The 16,731-nt window shown below is 42.6% G+C and overlaps 1 protein-coding gene across 1 annotated transcript in view; it reads right to left on the bottom strand.

The window, feature by feature from the left end:
- col27a1b (collagen, type XXVII, alpha 1b) overlaps nucleotides 1-16,731 on the bottom strand; it is a 60,150-nt gene that overhangs the window by 9,271 nt on the left and 34,148 nt on the right. Inside the window, exons 14-40 of the mRNA XM_071532754.1 lie at nucleotides 14,228-14,272; nucleotides 13,909-13,962; nucleotides 13,535-13,579; nucleotides 13,244-13,297; nucleotides 13,066-13,119; nucleotides 12,040-12,093; nucleotides 11,865-11,918; nucleotides 11,726-11,779; nucleotides 11,579-11,623; nucleotides 10,360-10,413; nucleotides 10,084-10,128; nucleotides 9,833-9,886; nucleotides 9,643-9,696; nucleotides 9,178-9,231; nucleotides 8,002-8,055; nucleotides 5,302-5,355; nucleotides 4,754-4,798; nucleotides 4,044-4,088; nucleotides 3,793-3,846; nucleotides 3,068-3,121; nucleotides 2,910-2,963; nucleotides 2,744-2,797; nucleotides 2,342-2,395; nucleotides 1,056-1,163; nucleotides 893-946; nucleotides 516-623; nucleotides 389-442 (exon numbers count right to left, since the gene is read on the bottom strand). Coding sequence (XP_071388855.1) covers nucleotides 389-442; nucleotides 516-623; nucleotides 893-946; nucleotides 1,056-1,163; nucleotides 2,342-2,395; nucleotides 2,744-2,797; nucleotides 2,910-2,963; nucleotides 3,068-3,121; nucleotides 3,793-3,846; nucleotides 4,044-4,088; nucleotides 4,754-4,798; nucleotides 5,302-5,355; nucleotides 8,002-8,055; nucleotides 9,178-9,231; nucleotides 9,643-9,696; nucleotides 9,833-9,886; nucleotides 10,084-10,128; nucleotides 10,360-10,413; nucleotides 11,579-11,623; nucleotides 11,726-11,779; nucleotides 11,865-11,918; nucleotides 12,040-12,093; nucleotides 13,066-13,119; nucleotides 13,244-13,297; nucleotides 13,535-13,579; nucleotides 13,909-13,962; nucleotides 14,228-14,272 — 1,512 coding nt within the window. The remainder of the gene's footprint in view (nucleotides 1-388; nucleotides 443-515; nucleotides 624-892; nucleotides 947-1,055; nucleotides 1,164-2,341; nucleotides 2,396-2,743; nucleotides 2,798-2,909; nucleotides 2,964-3,067; nucleotides 3,122-3,792; nucleotides 3,847-4,043; nucleotides 4,089-4,753; nucleotides 4,799-5,301; nucleotides 5,356-8,001; nucleotides 8,056-9,177; nucleotides 9,232-9,642; nucleotides 9,697-9,832; nucleotides 9,887-10,083; nucleotides 10,129-10,359; nucleotides 10,414-11,578; nucleotides 11,624-11,725; nucleotides 11,780-11,864; nucleotides 11,919-12,039; nucleotides 12,094-13,065; nucleotides 13,120-13,243; nucleotides 13,298-13,534; nucleotides 13,580-13,908; nucleotides 13,963-14,227; nucleotides 14,273-16,731) is intronic.

The following is a 16,731-nucleotide window of genomic DNA, read 5'->3' as shown; positions in this document are numbered from 1 at the left end:
CACCTATACTGTTTTTCAATTCAATATTATTGTCAAAGATTCAAGCAAAATTCAAAGTTTGACACATCTAGTTCAGTGTGAGACAGTATAGGAGGCTTGAGCGCTACTTAGCTTCTCATGGTACAAAGTTACAAATATTAAATTTTCTACACTGTTGTTTCAATAGCAACAGAAAAAGATGGGTCCATGGCTATAAACAGTTAAAAAGCCTTTATTTTATTGGCTGTCCTTAAGAGAAGGTTAAAAACATTGATTGTTACCACCTTTTTGAACAGCCAACAGATTAAAGGCTTTCTAATGGTTTTGGGAGTGCCTGAGATCCCTCATTTTTATTACATCTTGTAATGAAATGTTTCATTACATCACTGTTATTAGGGGGAACTCTTACCTCATAACCTGCTATGCCTGGATCCCCTTGTTGGCCCATCCTCCCTGGAGCGCCCTATGGAAATTTATACATTTAGCCCACAACCAATGACAACCAATACATTTCCTTCCTTCTGTGGAGGTCTTACCACTGGCCCGATGGTTCCTCTTGCTCCCTTCTGCCCGACGAACCCTGCCTCTCCCTGTTCACCGATTGGCCCGGTCTCGCCCAGGTGACCCTGGTGACCCTTGCTGCCCTGGAGAGAGGCCATCATGGAGCAAGTATGCAGTGAGAGTATGAACTTCCACTGAGCAGCTGTGTGGGTACTTTGGCAATTCAAACATTTCATATTGAGTGTCTGTTTGAAAAGCACGTCCAATGTCATGCTCATGGAGGGCGCTGACCTCGTTGTTTGTTTACCACTACAGCAGACGGCCATTAAACCCGGCGCACAAGAGACAGCAGCTTGACAGACATGCAAGAATGACCGGTGTATTTCAGCAGCGAGTGAGTGGACCGACAAACCTTTTCTCCTGGTTTTCCTCTGTCGCCAATTTTGCCAGGTTTACCCTCTTGACCCTAGTAAAAGAAAATCGAAAGGGGTGTGTAAGTGGACAGACAGAGCAGTCTCTTCAGGGGAATTGAATGAAATGCAAGCTGGTAAGTGGAAGTTGGCTTAGACACTCACCCTTACACCCAGCAGTCCAGGAGGCCCAGGAGGTCCTTCCTTTCCTTTCAGCCCAATTGTACCCCTGTCTCCTTTAGCACCCTCTGGCCCAGCGTCCCCCTTTTCTCCCTGAGAGAAGAAGTACAAGTCAAGTGAAACCTAAAGGATAATGCAGTTCACCAACAATATTGGCCTATTTCAAATTTATTACAAAGCAGCCAAAGCCAGGGTCTGGGCCGGTCTGGTCTAATTTTTAATTAGCAAGTTAGAATATTCAAACTCTGAAAACATTCAGTAGAAGTACTTGTGTCACAACAAAAATTGGAGGCACTCATCACATCCCCATTAGGAACTTTGTAACTGTTACTTGTGGTAAAATCATCTGTTTGTTAACTCCCCAGTATAATCAAAGCTAACTTTCACAAACAAGTAATGTAGGATGTGTGGTTTTTACTATTAGACAGTTGGCACAATAGAAGGCCGCATGCTTCCGGTGATGATGGGTGTCTCCAAAAAGTGTTTAGAAATGTGGAGGGGACCTAACAATCTTCATCAAAATGAACTGATTTTCATCCCGCTAACAGTTAACAGCACTTGCTGCAAATCCCTCTTGAGCTGCAGTTTTCCATCCAGGAGCCTCACTGTGGCCAAGAAACCCAGAAAGTAGTTTACTATCCCGACTAACAGAAAATATCCTGTACATAATGGAGCTGTACAGACTCTCAGGTCGACTCTATTCTAATCCCCAGTGTTCTCTGTGCTCACGTTTAGCCTTGTAAGACACCTTCTCTCGGGCAAAAGCTGTTTGTGGGTCTGTCAGCCATACTTCCAGCAGCTTGGCTCTGACGGATACGCAGTCTTTTTGTGCTTCTCTGAATCCATTTTTTCTGTCACAACAATTGCCAGACAGTAGAGCTCTTAAAATAGGACTGCTATCTGTTTTCACTAAGCGTCGACAGAATGCAGCTCCAGCTGTACAAAGACCAACTTTTCACAAGCAATACTTAACTCGCTCTAATGACAATGAACTGCTGTTCCAGTAAACAATAGAGTTCATTGGGTCCACACAAATCCAGTTTCAGAGAAGATTTGATCAGTATTGGAATTATATTGATTGCTGGTCACAAGTTATTTGTCATTACATCAACATGTCATTTTCATGTACTGTACTAAGTTTGGTTAAATCACTCTTCTATATCAGTTAAGTTAGTGAAGTACAGTCAGCGTTGTGAGGTGAAGTCATGGTGAACCTAACCGTGTGAATACAGTGTGTATTATTTCCCATTGTGTATAATCTCCTTACTTACCTTGGCTCCATCAGGTCCACTTTGTCCAGCCTCCCCATCAATGCCTGGCTCACCCTGATAGAGAGAGCATCAACATATTACAGTTGCAATATGCTAAAGTGTTACAAGGGCAATAATCAGAGGAAGCAAAGAGAAGTGTGATAGTCCCTGATGCGCAGGCCAAAGCTTGCCAAAATAGTGGTTGAATATATTTTGAATGATTGAAAAAACAGATTTGCTACTTGGCTTGTCCTATCTTGCAAATGATGGGTCCATTTTTGAGTCTTTTCAAGTGTTTGCCAAGATAAATCCAGTGCACCTTAACCAAGTTCAAATATTTGAAACCATATTCCATTTTATTTTTGCCAATGTCTGCAGTCAGCCTTTTCAGATGCATGCATAAATGAACTGTGGGATACTCACTCTCTGGCCCATCAAACCCTGCTCCCCGATGTTGCCAGCTGGACCAATGGCACCCTGTCAGGCAGAGAAATACGACAGCAACGTCACTGATGCTGTCTTCATGGTGTACAACACAAACACGCTCAGACACATTTATCAGCATTCTGCAGCATGAAGAGAACCTCACCTTCTGTCCTGGTTCGCCAGGCAGACCCCACTCCCCAACCTTCCCTGGCGGCCCCTGCCAGAGAACAAGGATTGCCTTTAATATTGAAAGCTAAGGTGCAGTTCAGTGCTACAACAGAGGGTAACAAGTCCCAGCACCACCTGTGTGATCAAACTCACCTTCGGTCCCATCTCCCCCAGCGGCCCGATTGTTCCTGCTGGCCCCGTTGGTCCCTGAGATGAGAAAGCAGAGGCACCAATAAAATGGCGGTCTTCAAAGAACAGTTCCTAATCTCGGACAAACACATTTAAAAGTGACAGTAAAGGAAGAATGTGAAAAGGAATGAGAACCAGGCAGAAAGTGTGGATTTGTGGAGATAAGTTAATCTACGGGGCTGAGAGCCTTCAAAACACTGCGCCAAAGCTTCTGTAAGTGATGGAAACAGGGCTGCTGTTATAGAGACACATTCAGGCTACAATAAAGCTGCTTCTCCAGGAAAAAGATGGTGTAAATCAAATTGTCTCAGACTCACTACTCCTCTCCTTGTGTCTAAGAGACTTGGGCAGAATGAGAGAAAGAGGATTAGGCTCTTCAGGGCTTTTCGACCAGGGGATGGATTTCCAGGCAGCAGTGAATAAGACATGTCAAGACTGAAAATATAGAGTTTATATGTAAGGCTAAGACAAGAGGTGTGCAGAACGTTCTAGAGAGCTAAAGGTCATTATAGATAATGTGAAATTAAAGTCTCTACTATTCTGCCACCCCAGTCCCCCGGCCCCAAAATCTCATTTAATTGAACCAGACAGAGCAAGGCTCTAAATATGAAAACTATCACCATAGCCTGATACCAAAATTGGGAACCTATATAGTTGACACTCAGATACAGACAAATACTGTAACTTACTGGTTCCCCTGCAATTCCTTTGGCTCCCGGAGGTCCCGAAGGTCCTTGAACACCCTGGAAATAATACAGCCGTTTATAACACACACTACTACTATTCACACACACATGAATTCATGTTGAAGTGCTACAACACCCACTAGAATAACAGTGCACCACACAAGCTTCTCTTATCCATTTACTGTTCCCCAAAAAGTGTCCACCCCAAAATCAAGACTGACCTAAAAGAGACCTCTGTTAGCCCAATCACTTACTGGAAATCCCTTAGGCCCGGCTTCACCTGGCTCACCGATCTTTCCCTGCAGCAAAACAACACAAACAGAAAGATAAGTTGAACTCACAACAGATGAACAACAAGTTAGAGGCTCATGCTGTAGTTTGTTGTTGTATAATGTCAAACAAGACTAGGCTCTTTCTCTATGTTCTTGTGCGTTCTTGTGTCGTCCCTGACGCGTTTTACGTAACGTCTCACAGCTGAAGCACGACTCCAAACCAAAAGAACGCGGGACAGAGGACAGATCGATATGCACAAAGTTTACTTGCCAGACGAGGATGCACTGGACGGTGACTTGGCCAAAGAGAACAAGTGGGAAGACCCAAGATTCATTGCAAGAACAACGCATCACATCTACAGTACAGAGCCGGTTGAAACAGATGGGAAAATGCAATAGCTGTGCATCCTGCACGCCATGTCAAGCAACACAGCCCATCTCAAACTGTAAGGATGCTTTTCTGTGTTCACTTTCATGAGAAGTTTGTTCTCTCCAAGACAACTTGGGAAGATAGTAAAAAAAAAGTGTTGACTTGGCATGCATGGATTTGATATTTAGCCTCGATATTTGCTCTGTAACCTTGAGGACTTGAATGGACACGCGCCTGAGAGTCTAACCAGGATCAGCGCTAATAGTGCTAATAGTGTTATTGCTATTATGAAGGGAAAGCAAAGAAGCTTAACTCTTCTTACCATCTCCCCAGGGAAGCCCGATTTTCCTGGTGGACCATCAGGGCCCTGCAAAGAAAACATTCAACAGACTCTGCTCAAGACTTAACTTTCTTAAATCCCCCAGATTTAAACATTTCCCCGACTGTATGAAGTACCAGCACCATCAATATTTAAGACCCTTTGATTAAAGGTTCTGTTGTTGGATTTTGAGTTAGCAAAGTCTGTCCCTTAAAGATTCCTTAGATGTTAAAAATAGTCAACATAATTGGAGACTTTTGAACAAAGCTGCTTGTAAAAGTTTTCATGACTTTTTTCCCCCCCTTACTGAAACTTGAGGCTGAGCTGCTGTTTTGTTGCCTTTCTGTTTATCCTTGCTTTCCACTTTGACAGATTTGATGTGTGCAATTAGAGAGCTGACGGCTAAACATTGCTATCAGGCAGTATAAGGGAGTGTTTGGCAGATGGAGTAATGTTATCGATCAACAAAGACCCACACAGTTGAACTCAACATGAGGCTCTGAAGTGGATTTACTGACCGTTTTTTCCAACTTTGACCTCTTAGTGCTTACCTTCACTCCAGTAGACCCCTTCTCTCCCACTGGACCATCAGGACCCCTCGGACCCTGCGGAAAGAAAACAAGCTGTGATTGATGAATATCTCTGGAATAACTTGTCCTCTCACAGGCCTGAAGCACACGTGTTGTATCACGTGTAAACTCGATGAATTGCGGCTCTTGATCTAAATTTTGTCGTCCACATTTAGTAGAAATTGGGAGGCAATGCCCATGGCTTTATTACATACTATGGTTTAGGGAACATTGGAGAGACACCACAGATGATTGTGGCTCTTTTTGCAAATACTTGGCTTCTCCAAATTAGATCCGCAGTATGCCCAATCCACACTGCAGACTTTGTCCCCATCTTCTTTCCACACTCGCACAAAGTGGGGTCGTGGTATTCAGCCACTGCACACTGGGGATATTGTACAGTAGGCTTTTGAAAAGGTCATGAGTGGGTCTGAGTCCTATAGCTGACTCATCCTTGCCTCTCAAATGGTACCAAAGTGTCCACTGCCAGGGAACATTAAAGGAATGAGTGTGTCTTTTGAGGGTTGCTCATGTAAGTGCTATATATACAGTAGATCTAAATAAAGCCAATGCAGAATACAGTTCTAACTTATATAAGGCCTTGATGTTTCCACTGCTGCTAGGCAATTTAGCAGGGGTTGAAGAGTGTGGATAAAGTCCCAAGAGGAAGAGTGTTCACTGGTCAGTCTAATGGGGTCTATGGAGTTTTCTTATTCGTTGGTGTTTGGAGCGAGAGTAGAGACGGGCCACTGCTGTTGCACAGTTTGAGTCCAATCGTCTATTTTAGACCACACTACAAAAAATATCCTTCTTGATGACTCATTTGGTCTAATACTGAGTCTTATTTTAACTTTTTCCAATGCACGTCAATTTGTTTCAAGAACTTTCTCAAATCAAGTTGTATCATCTTGATACTAGTGGAGTGATTCGCCTCATTTCAAGATATTGTCAAAAAAATGATTGAAAACAGATGAAACTGCATTGGAAACCCTGAAATTATCTCAACCCATTGCCATTTTGTTTACTTGTTTTAGGAAGATTAGATTTTAAAAACTCAAAACCTGACTAAATGACTTATTTAGATGGATATGTTTTATATTGTGCAGATATTTACTATCGCCTCCACCCCACCCTTCATTTTGTTTGAGAAAACCACAATCAGTTCTGCTTCAGATCCATTCAGCCAGAACAGACGCATTGGCTGGATGCTCACCCATTTCCACCGGCTTTCTTTGAAATTGCGCCAATATTAGGATTTTAGGCCGAGAGACTGAGCGTTCTGTTGAAACGCCAGAGATAAAAAGGGCCATGGATTATTTGATGATAACGATTCGCTTAGACATCCGAGAGATGCATCACCTGCTGAAGGTTGGAGAGATTTCAGTGCTTAAAATCAGATGAGTCAGTTTGAGGTGTGTGTGTGTGTGTGTGTGTGTGTGTGTGTGTGTGTGTGTGTGTGTGAGTGGGATGTTTTGACAAAGTTGAATGACATGATGCTGAAGTATGACTAAACCCTCCAAAAGTAACATACAAAATCATGAAAGCAAACACAAAATAAACAAATCGGATTGGATACACCATACAAATAGCTGTCACTTTTTCCTTGGAAATGCTGTCATCTGTTTTATGTGCTGTACATATTGCTTTTTGTGGATTTTTCTGAATCACTGTTGTTGACTATGTAGCAATATACATGGGTCTGGTTTTTAAAATGTAAGACTTCTAATGCTATTTCTGTTATTCGTTTGGAAATAATAGCAATATTTTATATGCAAAACTCTGGACACAGGTAGAGACTGTTCCAAGTTTTCAAAATAAAAGCCGTTCGTGTTTTTTTTCCTCTCATCTAGTCTTTCTACTATTAAGAATTACTTTCCACAGTGTCTCACAGCGCTTCATCTCACTGGTCTAAATTCTATTTTCAAAAGCCTTGATGTAATTTTCAGCTATTATAGTTATTAAATATTAAATTTGTGACTGCTTGTGATGTCAGGGGAGCCATGTAAAACCAATCTACAGAATTAAATGCCTTAATCATACCACTTATTCATGTTAGATCAATTATTCATCCAGTCCAATGATCCTGCTGTGCAACCAAGGGCTATTTTCCCAAATTAAAAAACTGAATTCTGGGAAAGCCAGCTAACATTGGAATTATGATGTGCTTTTTGCAGACACAGCCATGCCCACACGTTTTCATGTACAGAAACTCCAGGGCGTTTTACACAGCAAGATGTTGGGACTCATGAACTTTACCAACAACCAGAATCTGATTATACTATTTTGGTATTTTAGGGTGAGCACCAATAGAGAAAGTTAGATTGGATATCAGAGGAAAGGGGTGTTGGTGAGATCGGTACCTCATAATACGATTTATCAAGCTTTTTTTTTTTTTTTTTTTACTTATGTCTACATAGTGATATAGTTTAATCCAAAGACTCCTTATTTTACTTTGGTGACATCTTTGGTGCTCAGCGCTCATTGCTGTGGTGTTTCTGCACTGCACTTCCCAGAAAGCACCTGTCAATCAATCAGTGTGGCTAGTTCAGCCATGGGTGGCTATTGCTGCTCATGCTAACTACCCAGTTCTTCTTTCTTCGTCTATTTATTATTATTAATATTATATTATATATTATTATATTATTTTCCAAACAACCTGCTGTTGCTGCTGCTGTATCTTACCCGCCGGCCTTTGGGTCCTCTGATGCCGATAACTCCGCGTGAACCAGGAGGCCCCTGAATGTGGGTGAAAACATATTCTTAGAGTATGACTATATGTGAATGTATGCAACAATAATAATAATAATAATAATACATTTCCGGCTATTTGTATAGCGCTTTTCTAAATACTCAAAGACACTTTACATATTAAACGAGATGCACAAAACACATAATACAATATCAATGAATAAGACAGAGAATAAAACATTTCAGATAGGGAGAAAGACAAGAAAGTTAAAATTGAAAGACCAGGAGGCCGGAAGAAAGTTAGAGATTAAAAGCAGTGTACATAAGAATCATAGCTGGATCTGTCATGCGATGCAATATCCTTCTACATTTTCTTTGGTCCACCAATAGCTATACTCTATCGTATTCTGTGTCTCTATTAGACTATTAGGTCAGTCATGTGGTCCACCTTTGATATGATGGAAGTTTAGATTAAGTTTAAAGGTAGTAATGTATCCCAGAGTTTCCTGTACCATTTAATTGCTGGGTCACCCTGCTGTAAAGTGATGCTAACCCTAAACAAATGTTATCCATACAAGTTTCAGCGGAGAGTTTTAGTGTCACACAATGGTTTAAATGTTGTTTCAGAGGCTTTTCCATCCTGCCAAGAGTAAAATTTTGTCAAAAAACACTGAATACTTGTTGGCATGAAAATGGAAATGTTAAAAGATATTGAATATTGGCACATAATATTGCTATCAGCAATTTCAATATCTGTATCTGTATTGGCGTTCAAAACCCCATATCGGTCGAACCCTAGGCTGTATAATTACCCACTAACAACAACAGAGCTTTATAGCCAGAGATTGTTCAGTGTCTGTGTTTTCTGTGACCCAGACAACGGCACTTCATTCAGTCAGTTTCACATCCAAGAGGAAACTGTTAGGAAGTCGCGATCCAAACTTCTGCTTTCAAAGATATATCTGGGAAAAGTCGTTACAGCAGACTGCGGAGATGGAAACAAGCGTAAGAGTCGAAGAGTCAGGAAGATAAAGAAGAGAAGAACAAGGAGAGTGAGAACACAAAGACAAGGACGAGAACAAGAGCGGAGCAGCAAGTTGGCTGGGTGCAAAGACCCGCGATAAACTACAAGGACCGGGAGTTTGAGTGCACTTTAAGACTGGAACTCACTGGGATCCCTTGTGGTCCGGGTGGGCCGCTCTCTCCAGGCGTTCCAGGGTGACCCTGATGGAGAAAACAACACAAGTCAAATAACAAGTGAACCTGAGGAAGCAACAAGCCAAACGTGTTGTTCGCTCATTTTATCAGCCTATTTTGCAAATGCTATAAGAAAAATAAAGATGTGAGTATTATTGTCAGCAGTCTAACAGTGTGCGGTTGGATCATTTCTTTATATAACTCAAATAATATGTAGATTCTTTAAATTAGCTCTCAAATCTGTGATGAAACTGGATGGATTTTTTTACCCAGATCATAGATGACTGTTGTTTGATCACTATGTGGCCAACTGAGAAAGCGTTTTAAAAACTTCTGCTCTCAGTTCAGCCTCTCCAAGCGCATCGCACCCCGTACCCTACCCACTTAGAGTTGAACGCCCCCCTGGGAGGAGAGACGGGGTCCAGACTTACTCCTTACCATCGCCCCCTTTTCCCCTGGTGGCCCGGGGAGGCCCGTTTTCCCTCGGTCCCCCTGAAGAAGCACACACCACTGTTAGAGCAATGTCACACGGCACGCCGACAGAAAACACTACAGCAGATTAAAACGGATGCTGGGCGACGTAAATGTGGATAGCGACAAAGTGTGACAGATAGAGACCGCCGCTGACCTTTTCTCCGGCGATGCCTGTCTCACCAACAAGCCCGATGAAACCGGGGAGTCCCTAGGGAGCAAATTTGAGAAAACATGCCTTCTTATTTCCTCTTAGTTCTTATTATTCCATTACTGTTGTTATATTTCTCATAATCGGCTGCAGAGCTATGGGGTACCGACAAAACAGACACACACACACACACACACACACACATGCACACACACTGCATCGAGCTTAAATCAGCAGAGAGAGAGAAAAGCCTTTACCCTCTCGCCAAGCTTTCCGACCTCGCCAGTTATCCCGGTCTCGCCCTACAGCAAAGGAGCCAATTAGCATATCACAAACTTATTCATGCCTTTCTTTTTTAGTTAAAAAATCAGTAGAAATGTGCTTAGAGGCCCGTTCCCCTGTGGTAAGGGAGAATTAACATCTAATTTACACATATTCAGATGATGCATTATCATAAAAGAGAGCCGGGGAGAGACTGTTCAGCTAAAGATGACAGGGATTCGGCAGTGGATGTGCTCCCTATTAGGTCTGACCTTGAGTCCATCTGGGCCTGTCTTTCCGGGGAATCCCTGCCTCCCAGGTCTGCCCTGAACAGAAAGCAAAAATGACACATAGAAGTGTACCGCAGGTCCCAAGAACAAACAATAAAAGTCACTGTCCTCTGTAAAAAAAGGTGCAGCCTGTGAGTCTGTTGTCCCTCAAGTGGCCGCGGCATAAAACAAACCAACAATTGATGCCGAAAGACAAAACATCCCTTTTAGAAATTCAACGATCCATAAATCCATCAAAGCTCAACAAAGAGCCATTTGCAGCATCAAAGGCTGCATATTACTCACAAAAGTCATTGGGTCAATTGTGTTTGTTTTCAGTAATCATTTGTGGGTTATACACTTTGGGAGATGGCAGATTGGACTCAACTATTGCCAGAACAGAGAGGACAGTCTGGATGAGTTTGATTGGAAGAGTCTACAGCTATTGTTTAGCCTGGGACTGTTCCAGACAAACACTTTTTTTTTAGATCATGATAGTCACTGTGGGTTTCATTATACTGCATTGTACTAGTACAAAGCAATCCTATTTGTTTCTTACAAAGTCTAAGTTTGGCTTGGATGCCTCTATATTCAGATGTTTATGATTACTAAGACAGAATATAAATCTATCTACAGTGGAGAGATCTGACTTGGAAATATAGTTAACAAGTGGGACAGAGTTATTTCATAGTAGCCAGTCATTCAATATATTTTATGACATATTGTTTTACTTCTCTAATAGATGGTAATACATTATGTTATTGTCAGTGTTTGGGAAAATTGTTCCTTTTCCAGAAAAAGCAGATATTTTGACTGCTTCATCAAATAAATAAATTATATTTAGCCAAATGAGTGGGACCCTGTTTCCTTTGGTTGAAACTGAAAGGGGTTGTTTTTATAATCTATCATACTTGACAGTGATGAGTTTTTTATGACAGAAAAGAGCCTAGCAATTTGCTAACCAATCTGGTGATATGAATACACACCGTGTCTCATATGTGTCTTTCAAAATAGCTTCAGAACAATAGAAAGATGTTTCTGCCAAAGGCTTACCATATATTACTGGCCATAGTTATTCCGGCAAAGCTAAACTTAGGCAGAGACACATGGCCCCCTGGTGTGTCATGTGTGGTGTGGTGCGGTGTGTGGGTCCTACACTTAACTGTGCTATTGTGTTTTCTAATTGGTCTGGAGCTGCAGGGCTTATCCAATCAGCACTCACCTCGAGTCCAGAGGCTCCAGTTGGCCCAAGTGGTCCCTCATCACCCTGTCAAGAAAAGGGTGGCAAAAGGTCAGTGGAAGAAAAAGTGCTGTATTTTGCTGGTTAACAGAGGAGATATAACAAACAATATAACAAAGTGAAACCCACCTCAAGTCCAGGTGTTCCCCTTGGACCAGGTAAGCCTCTTGTCCCTGGCTTCCCCTGTACAGAACAACACAGGAGGTTAGCTTCCACTTCACTTCTGCTGCACGAGGTTTGGTATATCAAGTAATGTCACTTTACTAACCTTTGGCCCCTCAGGGCCATTTTGACCCGGTGGGCCAATGTCACCCGGAAAGCCCTGGGAAGATACCAGAAAATGTTTTCACCTCAACAAAGCAGCATGCTCTTCTGCATGTAGGATTGCATACAGTTATGTTGTTCTATCCAGAATGCAGCGTTTGGTAAACAGTGTGTCTTACCTCCGGACCAGGAGGGCCAGATGAACCATCAGGGCCTTTGTCACCAGGTTTACCCTAGGAAATGTCAAAAACCTTGATGTTATCACATTCCTCTGTAAACTCTGCATAACTTTCACAGAACTGTTGAAAAATTAAAGATACTGTGGCCCAGATTCACTGAAGGTTTGCAGGGAAGAGCGTGCACTATATCACCAAAATGATCAAATCAGAATGCCATGCTGTTCACTGTGTACAATGAGTGGAAAGCTGCCTAATAGCTCTGGTCAAAGAACAAAGCTTCTTTATTCCTGCCATGCTCATGCAAATGTAAGTTATATGTAAATCTCATTATTTTTACTAACACTTGGCAACACTGACTCCTCCACATTATTGTAGCGCATATAAGATCGTAAAGACTTTGCTCAAAGAGTTTGGTCATTCACAACGGCCGCTGTCACTGCTGCAAGACACTGGCATCATCGCCAGAAAGTCAGGAAAGCGAGGGAAAGAGTTTTCCATCCTAAAATCTCAGATCAGAGAATGCTCCAATTATAAAGGGCACTTTAGGGCACGAGGGTGCCAGGCTTGATGGATTAGTCTTCAAGCTGACGCATGTAATTTGTACTTGGAATTTGCCTGTGCAGTGCTCTTTTTAAAGAGTTGTTTTTGCCACAGCTTGATTTGCATATATTTTTTTAGTGAATAAGACAAAAACTGCACTCTTAGCTCAAGTAACTGAGACACAAAAAATGTGCAAATTGCAACAAAATCTTGCTGAATCTGGACCTATGACTACTCACGGGCCTATGGGCTACTCTGTACTCTGCACTCCTGTCAAACGGTGGATTTGTGCTACTGTAGGTGTTTGCTAGGTGTAGTTCCAATCATGTTGCAACAACAGGCCGGATAAATAGCCATGCTTGTATGGGGTTTCCATGTCAACAACTAGATGATTGTGGTCAACACTGGATGATGTTTTGCCAATCGTAGGAAATTAACAGCCTTCTCGCAACTAGTTTCAGTATTCTGGTGAGTGTGGGAAAGTACCTGTGGTCCAGGTTTTCCACGAGGACCTGGCAACCCAGGTGAGCCCTGGATACCCTGAATTGTAAACAAGCCAGAAAGACAAACAAGTGGGCTGGGTGTCAAGAAAAAAGTTTCACATAAATTAACATGCTGGTCAGCTATACTGTAAAAACTATGAAGTGAGAGTGAAAAGAAATACCTTGTCCCCTTGGAATCCGCACTCCCCCGGCTCTCCTGGTAAGCCAACTTCCCCCTGAGAAAAGAAAAAAAAAACAAAAAAAACGGCATGACAACAGTAATCAAAATGTTGACAGAAATGATTCAATCAAACATGAGCCACCAGAGTGCTGAGCCACACAAGACATGCATGATAGCTTTGTGTCATCTGCTAGCTTCTACAGAGAAGGTAGATACAGTTATGTGATGTGGTCGTCTCTAGCATGCTTGGATTCAGATGGTTAATAGACTAAGAAAGACATATGCAGATCACCTTATCACCTTTCAGTCCTGGTTCCCCTGGGTTTCCTGGTACTCCCTTGGAGGAAAAAAATAAACAAAAACAGAAACACGATGAATGAGCAGCGCTGGAATTTCCCTATTAAGTCGGGGTTTACATACTCGGGCTGCGGAACAAGACGTGGTGGGAGAGACCAAACTTTTAACCCAAAGTGCACAGATTTGATCCCAATACCAGCCATGCGTCCCGTCACAGCAACACACTGAGCCCCTGTCTGCTGAAGTACTGTAAGATGTTCTGGATAACAGCATCAACTGAACCGCTAAAATGTAAATGGTTTACACACCCGGGCATCTATCCGACTCCCATTACACCCAAACCAAAGCCAGACGGGGGACATAATTTACCTTCAGTCCCGGCGGTCCTGGTAAGCCCATCATGCCTACAGGACCCATGTCTCCCTGCCACCAACAACACACAGAAAACACATACTTATAACACTGAATGAGCACATACCCCCCTGCTACCCCGCTTCCCATTATAATCCAATTTCAACATTTACCACAGTTCATCAGCGAGCTGCGACTCTGTTCCCTTTCATGTCAGCTACAGTTACGCCTAATATCACAGAACAGACGGCAAACCTGGAGAGACTGAGCTGAATGTGCCTATAGAAGGATCTGGAAGCGAGGAGGATGTAACAACAACAGGGCTTTTAATACTCACAATAAGACCAGGGACTCCACATGGGCCGGGAGCTCCCAGCTCACCCTAGGAGGGAGAGAGAGAGAGAGAGAGAGAGAGAGAGAGAGGGAGAGCAGATTGCAAAGGTTAAAGGGGCTCTATTCAACACAAACGCTGTCAGAGAGCGGTGTAGAGCTGCAGGGGGCCATGATATAGAAAGCGGGCGCATGCATGTACACGTGTGTGTGCACGGTACACTGTATGGGCGCGCATGTAAGTGTGCACTGTGCCCGGTCCGCACACGCTTCTATATGTACAAGCGTGTTTCTCCGCCGGTAGTTTGAGTAATGTATCGCCCCAGTCTTTAGCATAATGAATGAGCGCCTGGCACTGCACACAGAGAGGCTTGTTGTCCAAATTATCTTCCCCCACGGCCACATGCCATGCCCACATCCTCTCCGAGCAACATAACCAATGAGAGAGAGAGCGCGAGAGAGAGAGAGGAAGAGGGAGAGAGAGAGAGGGAGAAGGGAGAGATGGATGACACACAGCCCAGTGTGGCCTTCCTGCCCCCTCTTCCATTTCCCTATGAATGAAAGGAGATGAATTCAGCCAAATGGAACATCCCCTCTTCCCTCTGGAGAGAGAGGAAATGAGGCCCGGAGAGGTTCTCGGAGGTCAGCCAATCACAATCTAACACTAAACCTGTCAATCGAGAGCCGCGAGGGTCAAACTAAGGAGAGAAGAAAGGCAAGTGAAATTGGTGATGCTGCCCTCATTACAGTTTTTCTCAGTCGCTTTGGTACATTTCTCGAATCATCCTCGACATTTGCAAAACAGTAAGTGCATTTCTCAAAACAATTCGTACAAATAGCAAAACACCATGGATTACCTGCAAAAGCCAGTCTCTTGCTCAAAATCCTTAGTTCATCTCTCAAAAGTAAATATCTGTGTCAATGAACATGTCAGTGCCATCAGAATGACAAGTCCTTGTGTCATTGTGTACGGATAAGACAGTCAAATTGCTTAGTCATGTTGTCAATATAACAGTGTACTCTGGAGGGATGTTCTGATGTAAACTATGGCTAAAGTTTTGAAGACAATTATTGTAAATTGTAAGTTACACCTTAGTGTATGTGGGAGATTGATTGCAAGAGACTGAACAAGATTCACATTTACGCCTTTACTGTTTGTACTGTAATTTGTTGACAGACCATGTCATTGCGATACATAAAAGAAAAAGACACAACTGTTTTACAGCACTGCATAGCACAAAGGAAAAAAATACAAAATTAGAAATGTAAACATAGGAAACACCCTTAAGCAGAACTGTACATGCAGCGCTGTATGGGGAATTACAGTGCAGTCTTTCTATACCTAACGTTCTTGTCTTGTAACACTGTGTTGTGCTCTGTCTATATATACTTGCCAATTGAAGGTTCATGAGATGCACCTCTGAGCTATTTTAGAGAACTGGTTGATCACTGGTTGATCTAACGCTTCACACATTCCCCTTCATTAGTGAGAATCAAGTCAAGATTCACCTGAGAGCAATTCATCAATTCAGGACACATTTATAAAAAAGGTCTTATAGAAATGTATAGAAAATATGCTTGACAGATTATGACAACTGGTTCAACCATTTTGCATGTAATGACTTATGCAATGAACTAATGCCTAGATGTTTTGGGGAGTAAGACTATTCAACAGAGAACCAGTATAATACATTTTGATCAACATGACATAAGCAATTGATAATGTAGGAAACAGCAGACAATTGTACATAATCATTTGCATGAATGTGCGAAAGCATTTGCAATTTGTTCAAAAGAATGAGAAACTGCTTTTATGATGTGCACAAGTGACTAGATGATGTGGAGGTTGAACAAGTACTTTTGAGAATTTCAATTCTGATCTGAGAAATGTACCAAAGTGACTGAGAAAAACTGTAATATGGATTATGACGGGTGACTGACTGACTGACTGACTGACTGACTGACTGACTGACTGGCTAACTATCTAACTAACTGACGGATTGACTGACTAACAGACTGACTGGCTAACTAACTAAGTGACTGGCTGACTGACTGACTGACTGACTAACTAACTAACTGACTGACTATCTAACAGAATGACTGACTGACTAACAGACTGACTGACTAACTAGCTAACTAACTAACAGACTGACTGACTAACAGAATGACTGACTGACTGACTAGCAGACTGACTGGCTGGCTGACTGACTGACTGGCTGACTGGCTGACTGGCTGACTAGCTGACTGACTGACTAGCTGACTGACTAACTAGCTGACTGACTGGCTGACTGACTGACTGACTGATTGGCTGACTGACTGATTGACTGACTGATTGGCTGACTGACTGACTGGCTGACTGACTGACTGACTAACTAGCTGACTGACTGACTGGCTGACTGACTGACTGACTGACTGACTGACTGGCTGACTGGCTGACTGACTAACTAGCTGACTGACTGACTGACTGGCTGACTGACTGACTGACTGACTGATTGGCTGACTGATTGACTG

This window comes from Centroberyx affinis, unplaced genomic scaffold, assembly GCF_046629955.1.
Source record: "Centroberyx affinis isolate AG114_WGS23_722 - 3 ecotype Tasmania unplaced genomic scaffold, CSIRO-AGI_Caff_v1 ptg000155l_1, whole genome shotgun sequence".
Taxonomy (NCBI): Eukaryota; Metazoa; Chordata; class Actinopteri; order Beryciformes; family Berycidae; genus Centroberyx; species Centroberyx affinis.
The sequence above is the reverse complement of the archived record's forward strand: the minus strand, read 5'-3'. Positions and strand labels throughout refer to the sequence as shown.